Here is a 16,196-nt window from a genome sequence, read left to right as displayed (position 1 = left end):
GGTAACTTTAAGTGGAATCTTTCCGTGTTTCCCTGTGCCCTGCCGCACAGCCGCCCTGCAGCGCTGCTGCTGTCAGCGAGCAGCCAGGCCCCAGCCTCGGCAATCCCTCCGTGCCATCTTCCCCGTCCTGTAATTCTGTTCCAGGCAGCTGGCCGGAGGTTGATCGTCACTTTACATTTAACCCCCCAGGGAAATAATTGGGGCTACTGCATCAAATCCCAGAGCTCCTCAGCAGCCCTTCATGTGCTGCGCTCTGCTGAGAAAAATCTCTGCTCTCGGGGGTCTCCAGCCTGGCACAGACAAAGACGTGGCAGCCGCGTCTCGGTAGAGCCAAGAGCGCAGCAGGCAGGGAGCTGGCAATGAGGAGAGGAAGCTACACTGGAAAAATAGTCGTTCTTTTCCTGTTAATGGTGTATCGAAAGCCAGAAGGCTCCGCTGGCAGGTGGACTGCTGCAGTTCACTGCTTCTGGCTTTCTCCGGAAATGCCCACATTTAAACTCTTCACTAAATCTTGAGAACTTTGCAGCGCGAGGTTCCGCTGCTTGCAATCGTTGAAATGGAGTGTTTTCATAGTATTTCATCCTTAAAAGCCCCAGTTTTTTAAATAAGCAAGTCTTGTCTTTGATAGGCCTTTCAGAAATATTGGGGGCCAGGGAGTGTCTAACGGACTTGGTTTTTCTTAGGGTGTTCCACTGTAATCTTAATCTTCAGTAAAGCTTATTTGTGGACTGAGATTTGAGCCTTTAATTGGTCTTATTTTGTGTGTGAATTATGTACACATTAAGTTTGTTACTCATGATTATGCTAATTATTAAAATTATCCTATGTATTCTATTGTGTGCTTTGTTTACTTTTTTTACTGTTTGTGTAACTACATATACTGGAGTATTTGTTTAGTCAGCTATATTTGAGCTATTTTTTAACTAATGGGAACCTTTGTGTGCTTTTCTAAAAAAATGGATGCATGTTTTGTTGTTTTAACTGGCTTGCAATGTCTGAAAACTGCTTTTGGTTGAGTCAAAATATAGCCAAGACAAACTCATTCTGGCCAAATTGCATCTGCTTGACCTGACACTGAGATTTCACAGCTGAAATCCGTGTGCCCTACATACACTGCGTAGTCAAACTTGGCGAGGTGGTAGGAGACAGTAAAAGCAAAGGTGGCACGACTCCACTAAGCTTTGCTAAATTTGATACTGCTCACCGTTGATGTTCTTTGAGCCCAAGCCAGTGTACAAGCCCTGGTCTCTGTGGTGTTTGATCATGACAGAGGGCTTTACCGTTTTCCTGGCTGGGCATAAGTGCTTTGTGTAGACTCTTCAATGTTTCTTTTGCCATGAACAACTTTTACACTTTATTTTGTGAAATACAACGAATAAAAAGATAGCATTGTTTATCTCCGAGACTTCACTGAGAGGTGTCACTCAAGGTAGACTGTGCAAAACTGATTCCTGTCTTCTGTGTTGCTCAGTAGAGCATATAATTAATTGCAGTAACATTTGACACTTCATGAGACTCATAGTTTGGGTAGGCTCATACCTCTCTGGCTATGAGAGGTATGTTCTAGGCGTGGGCAATTTTTGCTGTTATTCGTATTTTTTTTGGCTTGCGCTTTTTGCAGCTGCCTTCCTCCTGAGGAGCTCAGGGTTGGTTTGTTTTTTAGCTCTAGAGTTCATACTGTGAAGCACAGGGTGGAAGCTGGAGTTAGTTATGACTCCCCCATCCTGCCACATTTCATATGAAAGTCCTCTTGGACTGAGAGTTTGCATTAGTAAAGTTCTCTGAGTGCTTGCCACTGTTACGTTTTCACTTAGTAGAAATAGCAACAGCAGCAAGGATGATGCATTAAAGCAGCGTAATTTGCATTAGCACAGTCAGCTGTCAGCCCTGGTCTTTGCAGCGCGTTGTGGATACCAACTTGATGTACCTGGTATCTCTGTGATGTACTGATTTTTGTGTGGGTCTGTTTTAGGAGAATGTGTTTATTGGTCAATCCAAAATCTACAGCTACCTGAATCCTAACAAAACTCCTGGTGCTCGCCCCCCGCTTCAAGAAGAAAACTCTGTCATGTATCACGAGGTGAAATGTCAGGGCAAAACACTAAACGAACCCTACAAGAAAGGAGATGGTAAGATTGATCTTTGGATTGCTTGCCTCATTAAATGTGTTCCCCCCACCCCCAGTTTGAAAACTTTAATACACAGTCAAGAAGGCCAAGCAGCTCCCCTGGCCCAGTTGCTTTTCCAATCCTACAACTCTATCGGCAAACTGGGACTCTACAAAGATGAGAGTGTCCTTCTCCTTTTCAAAACTTAGGTCACAGGTTTACCAAGCAATTCTTCCTCTGTTTTTTGTCTGGCTATGTTTGTATTGTCTCGCTGGATATAAAAAGCTAATGCTTGCATTGTCGATATGCCCTAATCTCCCTGCAATTCTATTACTGCTCTGATTCTTCAGGTCAGTGTTTGGCAGTTTATCTAATTATTTTTTTGTCTGTTTTATTACCTAAAACTGGATTATTCTATAATTTGACTACTTTATACTAATTTATATAAAGCCAATTCCAAGTCAAATCAGGTATGAGGTAGAGGTACCGGTAGAAGAAGAAACAGTTCTTAAATTTTCAGGATGAAATAAAGGTGGTGAGAAGGAGGAGCACAGATTGTGGATGCTGAGTGCCAGGCTTCATAGACGCTTCATTGTAGTGATTAGAAATGGGAATGTTCCATAAGTTTATGGAGGGGGAAAAAAAAAAGCTGGCTTGTGTTTAAAGGTGCATTTAATAACCTTGGTAATTTGTCAAAACATTTTGATGCAAACACTTTTAGCAAGCAGGTATTTTAAGTCCCACTCAACACAGGGACTGTCGGATTTTCTGGAAACTTAGGGCCTTTAACTCCTAATTTAGCTCTCCAGTTTTGACAAGAAAGTGAAGATGGCTTTAGCTTGTCCCACTGCTGCGGCCTTGCCAGCTGTACTTCATTTCTCCAGTGAGATTGGAGCATCTGTCTCAGCAGATGGGACTATTAAACCTGGTGATTTGCTTTAAATAAAATCTTTATTCAGCTTTAAGCTATGCTCACCTACCTCTGAATCAGTTGGCTCAGAAGGAGGATGTGGTCATATCAAGGTAGGATGCATGCAACCAAGAAGATGTTGGTTGTGCGGGGGCTAGACTTCTTGTATGTCCCAGCCCTTTAGCTCCTGTGGATTTTGTCTGAGTGGTGTTGGCCACTTGGTACCAGCGTCTGCGGCCACTGATCACAGCAGTGCAGGATCCAGAGAGGCTTCCTCTCCCTCTTCAGTGCAGGATGTTGATTAGCTTGCGGCAGCTTGATAACTTGGCATGCCAGATGCAAAGTGCAGTTGTTTCAAACATTGCACTGAAGGTGCTGCATGTTCAGGTTTGGAAAACTCATGAGTCACAAACCTAACATAACAAAGTACTTGGGCTCTGTTTTACCCTTTCTCTTTCTCTGCTCACCCCTCCCTCTATATGTGTACTGTAGCAATGACTAGTCAAAAGTTGAGTAACAACCTATCTGGGTTATAGCAGAAAGAGATTGTATCATTCCCTTCCTCTTTCTCCTGTTCGACAGAACTAAAAACTTGGACTAGAAACCATTGGAATTCATTTAAAGCACTCTGGTATAGATGATCCTAAGTTCAGAGCCTTACTTTATTTTCCTGTCATCAGAAAAAAAGAATGGTGGCAATATAGTTGAAGGTGCTATGAAACCAGAAGACCAGAAAGATAAAGCAAGTGGGTGCAATACTTCAGTGCCCTCCTCTGATCAAAACCAAGAAACTGTAGAAACCCAAAAGACACCCCTGCCTTCAGACTGCGCTGATGAGGCCAATGCAAAGCCAGCTCAGAAAAAGATGGTTAAAGCAAAACGTGGACCAAGGAGAAAGTAAGTGACTTTTGGAATTGTAAAAGCTTTTCCTCTGTGTGTCCTTTTGCACCAGGAGGCTTTGATCTGCATTTTTTCTTCAGGAACTACAGTCAGACCTGTAATTAATGTTACTCTTGTTTTGTTGCCTTTTTTTAAGCAAATGGTATGTTGGGGGGAACAAATCTTGAAGGAGACTTCTTTGTTTTCTGAAGAATAATATGTTTGAAAATACAAAATAGCACCCAAAGTATTAATTTACCTTGCAGAGGCCTATGTTTTTCTTGAAAGCAAGGTGAAATACTTGCTGATCACCTGTGGAAAAAGAAATTAATGAGCCATTAAGACCTACTTTTCTGTGGACAAATGGGAATGTATCTTGTCAGAAACAGAATATTAGATCTATTACAGGTGGAGGCTTCCTGGCTGAGCTGATACTCTTTCTCATGATATCAGAGTAATGTGACCTAACATTAATGAATTCCTTGCCAAGCAGTTGGCATGACCTAAATTTTAGAGTGCCTTCTGGCAAGGCACACAGAGGGCTTCAGGCTTGTAGTGTGACCTTCAGTTGGTTTCCAATGGCATCTCATTCTTATTGTTAAAGAATTAGTACTAGAGTAATGGAAATAGCATGGGGAAGAAAAGGGGATGTAGTTTTTGGCTTGAAGTGAAGAGTACTGATAAGAAACACTGATTCATATTGATCACCTTTCAACATACCAAGCTGAAAATAAAAATTTCTCATAGATACCTCTGTGCTAGAGGTGTAACTTCACAAATAGTCTGAAATATGTGTGTTCTCTATTTTTCTTGTCCCTTAGAACGCAAGGAAGAACACCAAATCGAAAAGTGACAGATTATTACCCAGTTAGAAGAAGTTCCAGGAAGAGCAAATCTGAATTGGAGGTAGTACTTCTTGTTAAAATAACATTACTTACAATGTTGCTGGTTAATTGAATGTTTGAGGAAGTGCGTAACTATCTGTAAATGGTTTCCATTGGCCAAATACAAATAGCATTGTGCACTGGAAGTATTGTTAAGAACATTCTTAAAATTTGGAAATGCTGAACCAGTTCTTCTAGGACAGAATCTAGCTGCTTATATATTTTGGGGGACGGAAATCTGTCTCTCTACCATTCAGTTTTGCTAGAAATATGGGATGGTTTGGAAAAATGAGTGTCACTGGCTAATCATTTCCTTTCAGCTATAGAATAAGCTACGAAAACTATCAACAATACTGTGGTTTTGTTTGTTGTTGTTTCTTCTGCAGACTGAGGAGAGGAGGAAAATAGATGAGCTAATTACAAGTGGCAAAGAGGAAGGAATGAAGGTAACTGCAATGCCAACCTCAGTAGCCATGTACTGTTTATACAGTATCTTGCTGTTAATCTGTTCACACAGAAAGGACCAGAACTCAGTCTCAGAACTGCTGCAGTTCCTCGATAGTAAGATGAAAGTGCAGCAAAACTGGAGCACACTGTCGTTCCTTTTGGATCGGCAATATTTGGCTCTGAAGAATATGTATATGCAACCTCAGTCATAAATATCGAGGGGGCTTTATAGTCTATACTGAAAATGCACTTGCTCCCTTTAGTATCTCATTTCTTGGGTTAGCTTCTAGACAGGGGGTTAGATACAGCATCTTAATTGTCATATGTTTTAAAGGTAACACCTATATATACTGTCTGTATGGTAACAAATTCTCTTAGCCTGTTTACAGCCAGTCGCTGTGGGGTCTTCATTATGGCACTTGGGATAATGGGTTGCACTGGTTTTCCTCCCACGGGGAGCAAATTCTAGTTATTGGGACCCAAGTGCTTACCATTTGGGTTACTCTGATCACCCTTTTTAGAATTTAAAGCAGAAACGGCTCCTGGAAGGGGAAAAGAGCTGTGATTCTTGAAAAGCAGCAGCCTGCAGTTAACACTGTCACATCTCCGACAGTGATAAGAGAACTTTCTTGGAGTTGTCCAATTTACAGGGGGAGGCAGGAATAATAAAGTATACTGGTGGGTGATAAATGTAATTTCTGTGATCAGTCTTTCTGTTCCTCTAACTTTTTAACCTGTGCATGCTAATGGTGATGGTGCATCTGAAATGGAAAAGCTTACTGCCTCAGCTAATAGGTAGTTTAAAAGAAAAAATAGATAACTCTTCTCTGTGTATGGTTTTTTTAAAGTAATTCTTAGTTCTTTGATTAGAAGACTTTGTATCAAAATACCTGGTAACTCGTAGGGTGTGTCCTAAACTCATTCTGTATTTCTTCCACAATGCTGTGCGTTGTGTCATTTTTAATGGCAAATCACTCATTTCCTAGTAAACACCATATTTGCAATCATGTAAATACTTTTTAATTTCCCAGCTGATTTTCTTTTCAACTCAACAGATTGATTACATTGATGGCAAAGGGAGAGGAGTAATCGCTACTAAACATTTTAATCGAGGAGAATTTGTAGTTGAATATCATGGGGATCTCATAGAGATCACTGATGCTAAAAAGCGAGAAGCTGTGTATGCTCAAGATCCATCCACAGGCTGCTATATGTACTATTTTCAGTACCTCAGCAAAACGTACTGGTAAGCTTCTCTTCCCTTAAGTGTGATAGCTGAGTGATAGAGGCTTTGAATGCTGCTAAGTCTTTTCTTGTCTTTGTGCAAAATTTTTTTTAATGGGAACCATGAATTAGGAAATCTTTTTGGAGCACTGTTTCATGGTCTAAGAGCCTCCTGTACCTCTGGGCTAAAAGGAATGGTAGGTGACTCAAAGCCCTGTTCTCTGAAGTACAGCACAAGCTATATGGAGAGTTGTATCTGTTTGGATGAGGCTTCCAGCTCTGCCATGGACTTCTGCCTAATTTATTCTCTTGTAAAATTAACTACCTTTCCTGAGTTGCAAGGATTTTGTTTGAAAAACACTATGGACAAATTCACTGGAAGAGAAACATTCAACTCTCTGACTGGGTCTCCTTTCTCCAGTACCTGACACTCGCCCCGTGTGCATGCTTTATCCCTCTGTTTGCTGCGTCATTTGCCCCAAACTCCAGTTCTCTCAAAGCAACTACTCGGACTAAGTTCTTTCCTCCTTGGCTGATGTTACTGGACACTGGAGTGTGGGTCACTTAACCTGTGTATTAATTACCTTGAAGCACCCTATATTCTAAGTGTCTGACTTGCAGTCTAGATGCCATAATGACAGCAGCCATAACAATTCTTTGTGCAATGAGGAGCACTAGAGCTTTAGTATCCAGGTCGCTGGAACTTGGGCATGTAGTATTTAGGCATTCTCAGCCTTCTGTGTGAGTAGAGACTCTTGCTGGCTTACTCAGTGGGTACTACTTAGCTTGGACACATCTTTCTTGAGGGGAGGGTGTTTACATCTTCTCGTGGTGTTCTACATCTGGATTTTGCTGTTCCTCATGAACAGTTGAGAGCTGCTTGGAAACACGCAGCTCAAAAACATAGTCCAAAATTCTCCATTTTCTCGGTTTTGTGCTAACTTAATCTCCCAGAATTGCTTTAGTTTGCCTACGTTGCCATATTATGTGCTGTCTGTTTAATCATATGAATATTCTGTAATGTTCTGTTTTTCCTTCATTTTTCAAGCCTTGTGTGGATTCGTCATTCTTTCAGATTTGCGCTTTGGTTTTGGTCCACAAACGTGACTGCGTGATATGCAGCAATCCTGCATTCTGTTCTTGTTCTTTCAGTGTTGATGCTACAAAAGAAACTAATCGTCTGGGAAGACTGATTAATCACAGCAAATGTGGCAATTGTCAAACAAAGCTTCATGACATTGATGGTGTGCCTCATCTCATACTGATAGCTTCCAGAGACATTAAAGCAGGTGAAGAACTGTTGTACGACTATGGAGACAGAAGCAAAGCTTCCATTGAAGCTCATCCATGGCTGAAACACTAATTCATCTTCTTTGTTTGTGTTTTGTTTTTTTTTTTTTTGGACTGAGGGCTCTACAAGGGGTCAGTGGATTTTTTTTTTTTCCCCTCCCCCGTCCTCACTTCCCTCAGCTTTCTTAGTGGACTGCTTATGGTGTTCTGAGCTCCTTAAAAACTACCTTTTTGCTTTGCAGTATTTAAATACCTATTACAGTTTTCCAGGCAGGCTTGAATAATTGATCTTAGATTGCCAAAACTTTTATATCGTAAAGGAAACCCTCCCTAAATTTGAATATTTCTGCATAGTGACCAGTGCCACTTGAGCATGCAGTCAAAGACTTGCACAGAAACTTAATCACTTGGGTTGTGCTTCTGCTTTTGCAATGAAATCTCATGCTCCACTTTGTGGGGTGATGAACTTGGCATTAGCTTTATGACGGCAGATGTACTTCTGTACTTGACTCGTACATCCAATGGCTTGACTGCTTGTCAGACTGCTTTTTACAACCCAGTGCTGACAGGCTTCTCTGAGATGGATGCTACTATCGTTCTCAAATAATTTGTGGCAGGGATCCAGTTTTTCCAGTGTCGTATCTCATGTTGGCAATGAACTTTAAATGCAGTGGTGCTGAGGGAAATGGATGGTCAAATTGGCCGCTTTCTTCAGAGAAAGGAGTCCAAGCCAAAGGAGGATGGATTTTGATAGACTGGGTTAATACTGATCAGAAGTGTGAAGATAGACCTTCACAGTGAGAATCAATGTTTGACATTACTTATTTTCTAAAATTTAAGATGGTACCTTTTTATAGTTGATGGCTGATTCTTGGAGGTGTGTCCCAGAGGATTTTAAAGAAGTAAAAGAAAAAGCTCGCTCCAAAAAATTTTTTATTACCTTCCTACGCTAATTAGCCACATCAAGAAGCTATTTATTTACTGTGAATGCTTGAAGTAGAGCATAGCGGTTCCAAAAATAGGAGTCATCTTCATATGCAGCTTCGAACTGTAATGATGGAGTTCATGCAATGAAGAAAGTAGATTCCTTATTGCCTGGTCCTGTAGGTCTGTGCAGCATGGTCTGGTCCCACTGTCTGAAATGGGAGTTGAGCGCTTAGCATCTTGTGGATGTTTGGAGATGTTACTGTTGGAGAACCAAATCTGTGATATAGGCAGGCAATACAATGCAGGTCCTTTATGTTAAAGATGAATTCTTACCAGTTGGAATTTTTGCCAAGGCAGGCTTGGCATGTGTGTAGATGAAAATGGCTGTGAGCCATCAGCCACGCTTGCTGCTGGAAGATGTCAGCAAGGGATCTGTGGCTCTGTTAATGTCTTCTGTTCCTCATGTCTTGAAGGCTGCTGCTGTTCCAGCTAATGCCCTCTAGGACAATCTTATATGCTTGCCTATGTGATAGGTCAAATAGCAACAACATCCTGGTTGTATGCTCCAGCAGCAAGAGAGGTGGCTTAGTGATGTATTTTTTAAATTAAAAACTTGAAGACAATGTCTCTGTAAAATAAAGAATATATTTATTATTGATGAAGTGGCTGCTATAGTACCTGTCTCCATTGCAGATCATTAGCATTTTGAAAGCAAGCTGTGAAAATCATTAGCCATTAAGTGCTTTATATTATTTACCCCTTAACACAAGGCAAGCTCATCAGAGACAGCCTGTGTATTTTCACCATTTCTGAACTATTAACTGGAGACCTGTTACCTTACATGTACTGAGTTACAGGTAAGCTTCGTTGGCTGACTTAATTTAGTTGGCACTGACTTTTCTGTGGTCTCAGTAACAGAGACTACAGCAGTGTGTACAGTATCCTGTTTTACTAGAGCACTTCCCTTAAGTCAAAATTGGAATAAAATGCTTCTTTTTGCGGTTTTTTTTTTATTTAAACATTTGCTTGTTCTCTATCAGGTCAAGTAGCTTAAAACCTCTGTTCTTCAGCATCGCTTTTGTAAACAAGGGGGAAGATCTCTCCCTATTTTACATAAAAAGAAAATTGTCTTCTCTGAAACACTTAACTGGTAATCACGTAGCACTGCATCGGAAGATGGTAATAAAGCTGATGTTGCACTGCGTATGTATCCTTTACTTTTCTAGGAACTGATGTACATACATCATATATATATCAAAATACTTTTGACAGAAACATGCCATTTGGATTTCTATCTCTGTGCCTTACAAGAAAGTTTCATCTTCTAACAAGATATAAAGCACTTAGCAGGGAAAGATGCCCTTGGGTTGGGAGCTAAACTGCTTCTGTCAGGCCAGAGGCAGCGGGGTTGCTCTAACAGGACTGTAGCCTCTTCTGTTGTAGCCATAGCCAAGGGATTTTCTCCCCTTTTGAGAGAGAAGCTGTACAGCTCCCTTGGCACCAGAGTGGATGCAACTGGGTTGCTCTAACAGGACTGTAGCCTCTTCTGTTGTAGCCATAGCCAAGGGATTTTCTCCCCTTTCGAGAGAGAAGCTGTGCAGTTCCCTTGGCACCAGAGTGGATGCAACCGTGATGGTTCCAGAAAAAGACTAGCCCAAAAAGGTTGAGGTGCTCTCTTGTCCACTGTAACTGGTAGACTTCCATCTCTTTTTTTTTTTTTTTTTTAATAAAGAACATCTTAAATAGTCAACTGAAAAGAATAATTGCAGCTTTCATTATTGTCTTCAACTAACTGCATAGAGTGGTCTAGGGCTATGTTAGTCTTCTGTGCCTCAGTGGCAGGTTGTTAACTTTTACACAGCTCTGTTTAATCTGTGCAGTTTATTACCTGAAGTTGTTTCATTAAGACTTAGTAGAGTGATTAGTCTGTTTTGGGGCATAATTCCCCTTTCCCGCCTCCTTTTTAAAGGAGATTGAAAAATATATCCTTGGATAAACTACAGAAGGGGATGGAATTCAGAGCACATGTAAACATCTCTTCTCAGCTCAGAGGTGTATCCTGGCTTTTGCTGATGCATGATTGTTTGGTCAGTTTTTTTTTCTCTAAACATGGAAATGCAGTAACTTCCTTCCCTGCCACCATGCTCTAGAAAATAAGTTGCGGGGACGTGGCCAAGGCTTATTAATATTTTGAAGATGGCAGAATGACTTTTGCAGTTCTGTGCCCTGGCTAAATAAACCAACTAGGTCAGACATCTTTGATGTTGCCTTGCTAACGTACAGTTGCTAACAAATTCTCTCTGAAAGGAGACTGCAGTTCTGCCTTCTGCTAAGCCGCATTCGCATTGTGCATCTGAGCAGATGTGTGAAGTGTCCTATATTTTTCATGCTGCTAGTGCATGAGAGGGAATCAAAAGGTTTCAGAGCCTGCTTTCACTTCTGAAGAGAGTAAGATCATAGTTTGATACCTGTCACTGCTCCTTTTATGTCTGTTCAGACTTTTCTGCTCTTTAAATTCTACTTTTCTAAATGTGGAACCTAATTGGTATATTTAAAGCTTCTTTTCTAGTCCTCTGTTTGCCCTATATGCTTCCATTAGTGATAAATCTCATTAGCTGGGCTAATACACAGCTTGTGACAGTTGATGGAAAGAACAGAGCTTATGAAAAATACAACTGTCTATCACAGGAGACCTTTAGCTGTCAGAAATGAAATGTTTGGTGCATCTGTTCCAGTTTGAGCATGTTTGCACCTCTGAAAAGGCATCAGCCCTTCCTGTGGGCAGAGCACAATGCAGCAGCTTTTCTTCCCTTCCTGTGCTCTTCTCCACCATTTTTCATCTTGGCCACTCCTGTGTGTGCAGGGCTTCTGCTGTCACAGCCCAACTGCATCTTCCCTTGGTGGGGCGGGGTGTGACAGGCTTCTGCCTGCTGCTGCCCATGTATCACCCATCTAATGCAAAGAAAGACACAGAACAAAAAGCAACGCTGGGGTTTTCTTCAAGCATTTCTGTGTTAGTGTAAGATAATTACTTTCTGCATGAGACCAATCTGAATGGGTTCTTCCTTCCCAGCACTTCTCTATGAATGCACTTGTGAATGGCATGTCTCTCTTAAAAATATCTTCATTTTGCAAAATCATTTGGGCTGAGCATTTTGATAGGTGGACAGGATAAATAAGTGGTAGTACAGATCATCACAGGCTCTTTTAATAAGAATAAAATAAAAATCACCTTTGTATAAACATTTATTCTCTATATGTGGGTAATGTCTGGTCAGAATGTAAGAAATACAAAAAGTGTCTGTCTTAAACAGTTTCTGAAACAGCAAAGTAAAACCTATTCTGAAAGAATATTGTACAACACAATTTTTATGAGATTGCTTATTCTCTACAGCAGGAGTGATGCTTTTTCTTCCAATTACTGACTCCCCTAATGCCTTAGAGGCTCTCATCAGTGCCATTTCTGAACAGAAGTGGTTAAGTTCTCGAGGATGCTCATTTTCCATGTTTAAAAGAGAACCTAAAAAAAAAAAAAGAACAAAAATGAAACAATAATGTACAACTGGAAAAGAAGGAACATGCAGTGAGACAGCCATGTCAATGTGTTCTGCTATTTTGGGGAACTTTAGGGACGCAGCCTGAGCTTGTGGGTACTGCCTACAGCTGCTTCATACAATGTCAAGAAACCTCCAGGGACAGCTGGCATGTTCCCACAGCAGAGTCTTAATGTGCTACCAGGGGAGGCAAGTATCGCATAGTTTTGCTCTGAAATGCTTATTTTTCCTAGAAAAAAAGTGATGCCCTGCTTGCCTCGGTGGAGGTTGTCTTCCTGTGGAGTGCTTTTTCTACAGGAAAGGATTTCTCTATCATGTTTTAATTTTACAGGGAGAGGAGGAGAAAACAATATCCAGCCAACTAGGCCAAAGTTCAGAATTCATCCCTGGATTCACTAAGTATGAAGCATGCCGAATTCTCCCATATTCTGCCAAAAAAGATGCAGACAAACTTACAGCCGTTTGATGATCGTCTTCTCTTCACTGTCCTTGCTGGTGCCAGGGCTGCTGCCACTGGCCTCTTTTTCCAGTTCTTCAGTTTGGTCCCTTCTCTGTGAAATGATCCCACTGGGAAAAGAAGAGGGTTTGTTTATTTTTTGTGGTTTTGTGCATTGCATGGCATCGCTGGTAAACCCTTCACTGGGCAGCCTAGGACGTGGGTGAATGGGTGTTCACAGGACAGGTATGGCAGCCTGGCCTATTTCTTTTAATGAATTGCACTTACTTTCCTTAAATACTGCAGTGTAATTTTGCTTAGGCTATGCTTCAATGAGAACACTAAAAAAGTAACGAGCTGACTTCTCCACAGAGGAAGAATGGCAAATCATAACAGGAGTGAAAGGGAAGTGTATTACATGTTGGATTTGTACAGATAACAGTCGGGTGCAGACACAAATGGTGAATTTCTGCATGGGTGGATCTGTGGTACTTTCAGCGCAGCCATGAAGGCTCACACCACGCAGCTGGGAACAGATGGGAGATTCCCAGCTTCCCTGCAAGGCAGGTGCCTGTTCCTCTTTTTTTCCTATAGAGGAGAAAAGAAAGGCTGTGCCTGAGCTGTAGATTTTGTCATCCTGCTTCGATGCTGCTACACTCTACAAGGTTGTAACCGCCTACTTTAGGCAAAAGCCTCGGTTTTAGGAAAGGATGTTTCCCTTGCTTGGAATCGGGTTAGATTTTACCAGCTTGCATACTACGCTATGTTTTCACAGCATGCCAATTTACTGTCCTGAGCTGACCTCATTTATCTTGAGAGCTGAGTGGATCAAAGCTTGTGACTGCAGTAGCTGAAGGCTGAAAGTAACTAAGCAACACTCGTCTGGACCTTGGAAATAAAAATACAGGGGAGTATCTAGAAACTGGTGTGACATCGGGCATCGGACAGTTCTGAGGCAGATTCTCCTCTTAGAGAAATGGGACTATGAGCTGTTTGGTGACACTGCAGATGTCTAATATCTGCATGATAAGTTCTACTTGGAAATCATGATTAAAAATGCAATCCCCAAACATCATCAGTCATCTTAAGCCATTCTCTGCAAAGATGTCCGTTACCTTGTGCTATATAGAGCTTACTTCCAATATACACGAGACATTTTAGAACATATATTTATCCTCTTCCCCTGCACAACTACTCTTTATGGCCGTACAATTATAATTAGGATTTTATGTGAATGTTTAAAGGGAAGATGGTTTTTGGCTTAAGCTGCAACGCTGTACGAGGCCGATAACCACAGAGAAGTACTTGAACTGAAAAGCAGCCTTGACAGGCTCCCAGGTGCTCAGCACTGTGATTTATATCACTCAAAACCTGAAAACATTCACACTGTTAATTTTTAACTTGGCCTGTAATAAGCTGTGTAACACAGCTGGGAAATCAAAGCAAGAAGCCATTCCAATGGCCGCACAGCAAAGGCAGGCAGCGGAGCTGGGGAAGCGATGCCCCACTGTGCTGTGAGAAGTGCTGTCGAGCAGTTTGTAAACTGACTTCTTGGATTTAACTTTAACTTCTTGGTTTAACCTGCCTGTTATAGACAAAGCAAAGGGCGGGCTTACTGTATCTAAGAGGTTGTTGCTGAGATACCTCAACTGAAATCTAATGTGCTCAGATATTTTGTGTCTAGGTTAAGAAGTAGTTTCTTGCCCCAAAGAGTTTATAATACAGCCTGATGATGAGGGGCAGAGGTTGGGGGAGAGCAGCCTTGGAGCTGAACCAATTTGTAGCACCAAGAGCAAGGCCCTTTCTGCATCCCACCCTTTGGCTCACATTGATTTTCGCAGGCTGTCTAGGAAAGACCAAAATCCTTCTCCGAAAGGACTTGTTTTGCTTCAAGTGCCTTCACAACCCTCTGTTGGCAGTGTTAAAAAACCCCCCACAGCTTATCTTGAATGATGATGAAAGGGCTTTATATTCTGCTTTCTAGATCAATGCCATACCCACTGTGGGAGCAAAGGAACAGTAGATAAACTAGCGTCCCCGAAGGCAAGCTGGAGGAGGAAGGAAATTTTGACTAAAGCTGAGATGGAAACCCCCGTGCTCTTTGGTATGTAGCGTGGCTTTAGACAAGAACAGTACGTATGCAGCTGCTGTGACTGCATAGATGAATTCATGTGCATGAGAACCCAGCTTGTGTGTGGAGTGGGAGTAACCGTATATAGGCTTATAGCGGTACGATTATGGGAGCAGGCTGCGAGCTGCACAAGAATAAGAGGGAGTTTAGTTTTAAAATTATGTTGCATAGAGGCTTCATCGTTCCCCCATTTTTGTTTGCTCTTTTGTAGGCTCTTGGGAGCACAGATGTCTCTTGTATGTTTGGACAGTGCCTAACCCAATCTAGGTACTTAAACCTGCAATACTCTGATCTGGTAAGCTCCCCAGACAAGAAGTAATTGTTACTACTTCTTTGCTGACTTCACAATATACCTCTTATAGCACTGTAGCTCCTCTTGCACCACAAGAAGTTGAGCTTTCAGCTGGTTACGCTCTTGCAATACATCTCGCAGCTCCTGTAATGTGAACCGGGGACGATTTGGATCTGTGAGGTCTATTACCATTTTATCTGGTCCAAGGCGGAACTGTAAAATAAACGATGGTGGTCATGATCTTGTAACCTGTCAAAAACAGGGCACTCAGAGTAAAAATTCTGAATTTTATAAATATGTAGTAATTCTTAGAACTAGTATGAGTTCATCACAATCCTGATTTTTTCCAAGCAGTTAATTATAGTTTTTCATATTATTTTTGTATTCCCTTGGTGTCTGCATTTCCCAGCCAAGTATAAGGCCCAACTGTGACAGGCTCTGACCACAGATAAAATCAAAGTCTCTGTCCCAAAGAGTTTGCAATCTAGTTTGCCAAGAAGCTGCTTTCATCTGCTTTCCTGATGATGAGAGAGGCTGAGCAACCTGTCTAACATCACACCAAAACTCTGTGGCAGAGAGAGGTGAGAACTGAATTCTCCTTTCCCAATTTAAGACCTTTGTGGTAATGGCTTTTTCGGTCACAGTCATCAGTTTCCTTTGCACAGAGTAACAGAGCTTTAGCATTTGCATAAATGGCAAATCGTCTTTATGGGGACGGTGCTGTGTAAGAGCTGTACAACGCTGGATTTGTATTCTCTGAAAATCTGCCCCTGTGTGTCCGAACTCCTGTTAGCACTGCACGTTGCTGAGCTAAAAGCGTGGTTAGTCACTAAAGTGAAACAGGAGTGAGGGACCCACTGCGCTGCGACTTGTAACAGCCCTGAAGATCTCTGCTCTGGAAATGGCTTCAAGACCACCTACAAAAATGAGAAGCAAACTTTCCGAGACTCGTTCTGCTGTGATAAAAGAGACCGGCGACTGCGGCAAAAGTATCCTCCGACACATCTGGTGTTAGGGTGGGTTTCACGACCCGCACGTGGCCGAGCAGACAGCCACGACCCATGTCGGGGAAGGGACCTCTGGCGCATGTTCCACCTCGCAGCTGCCGACCCCA

At 41.8% G+C, this 16,196-nt stretch overlaps 2 protein-coding genes across 2 annotated transcripts; one reads left to right on the top strand and one right to left on the bottom strand.

The window, feature by feature from the left end:
- Nucleotides 1-1,972: 1,972 nt before the first annotated feature.
- On the top strand, nucleotides 1,973-7,815 carry SETD8 (SET domain containing (lysine methyltransferase) 8; the record flags this gene model as incomplete). Its single annotated transcript, XM_009584075.1, has 6 exons — nucleotides 1,973-2,129; nucleotides 3,699-3,915; nucleotides 4,719-4,803; nucleotides 5,168-5,227; nucleotides 6,284-6,474; nucleotides 7,605-7,815. Coding segments are annotated over 6 exons (921 nt in total), but the record flags the coding sequence as incomplete, so codon positions are not given.
- A 4,349-nt stretch (nucleotides 7,816-12,164) lies between these two features.
- RILPL2 (Rab interacting lysosomal protein-like 2) lies at nucleotides 12,165-16,145 on the bottom strand. Its single transcript, XM_009584074.1, has 4 exons — nucleotides 16,062-16,145; nucleotides 15,144-15,295; nucleotides 12,680-12,790; nucleotides 12,165-12,189 (listed from the first exon to the last, which is right to left on the bottom strand). The coding sequence occupies exons 1-4, from the start codon at nucleotides 16,143-16,145 to the stop codon at nucleotides 12,165-12,167; spliced, it is 372 nt and encodes a 123-aa protein (XP_009582369.1).
- Nucleotides 16,146-16,196: the final 51 nt, after the last annotated feature.

The sequence above is a fragment of the Fulmarus glacialis genome, unplaced genomic scaffold, assembly GCF_000690835.1.
Source record: "Fulmarus glacialis isolate BGI_N327 unplaced genomic scaffold, ASM69083v1 scaffold7348, whole genome shotgun sequence".
NCBI lineage: Eukaryota > Metazoa > Chordata > Aves > Procellariiformes > Procellariidae > Fulmarus > Fulmarus glacialis.
Note: the sequence above shows the minus strand (reverse complement) of the source record. Positions and strands in the feature narration are given on the sequence as shown.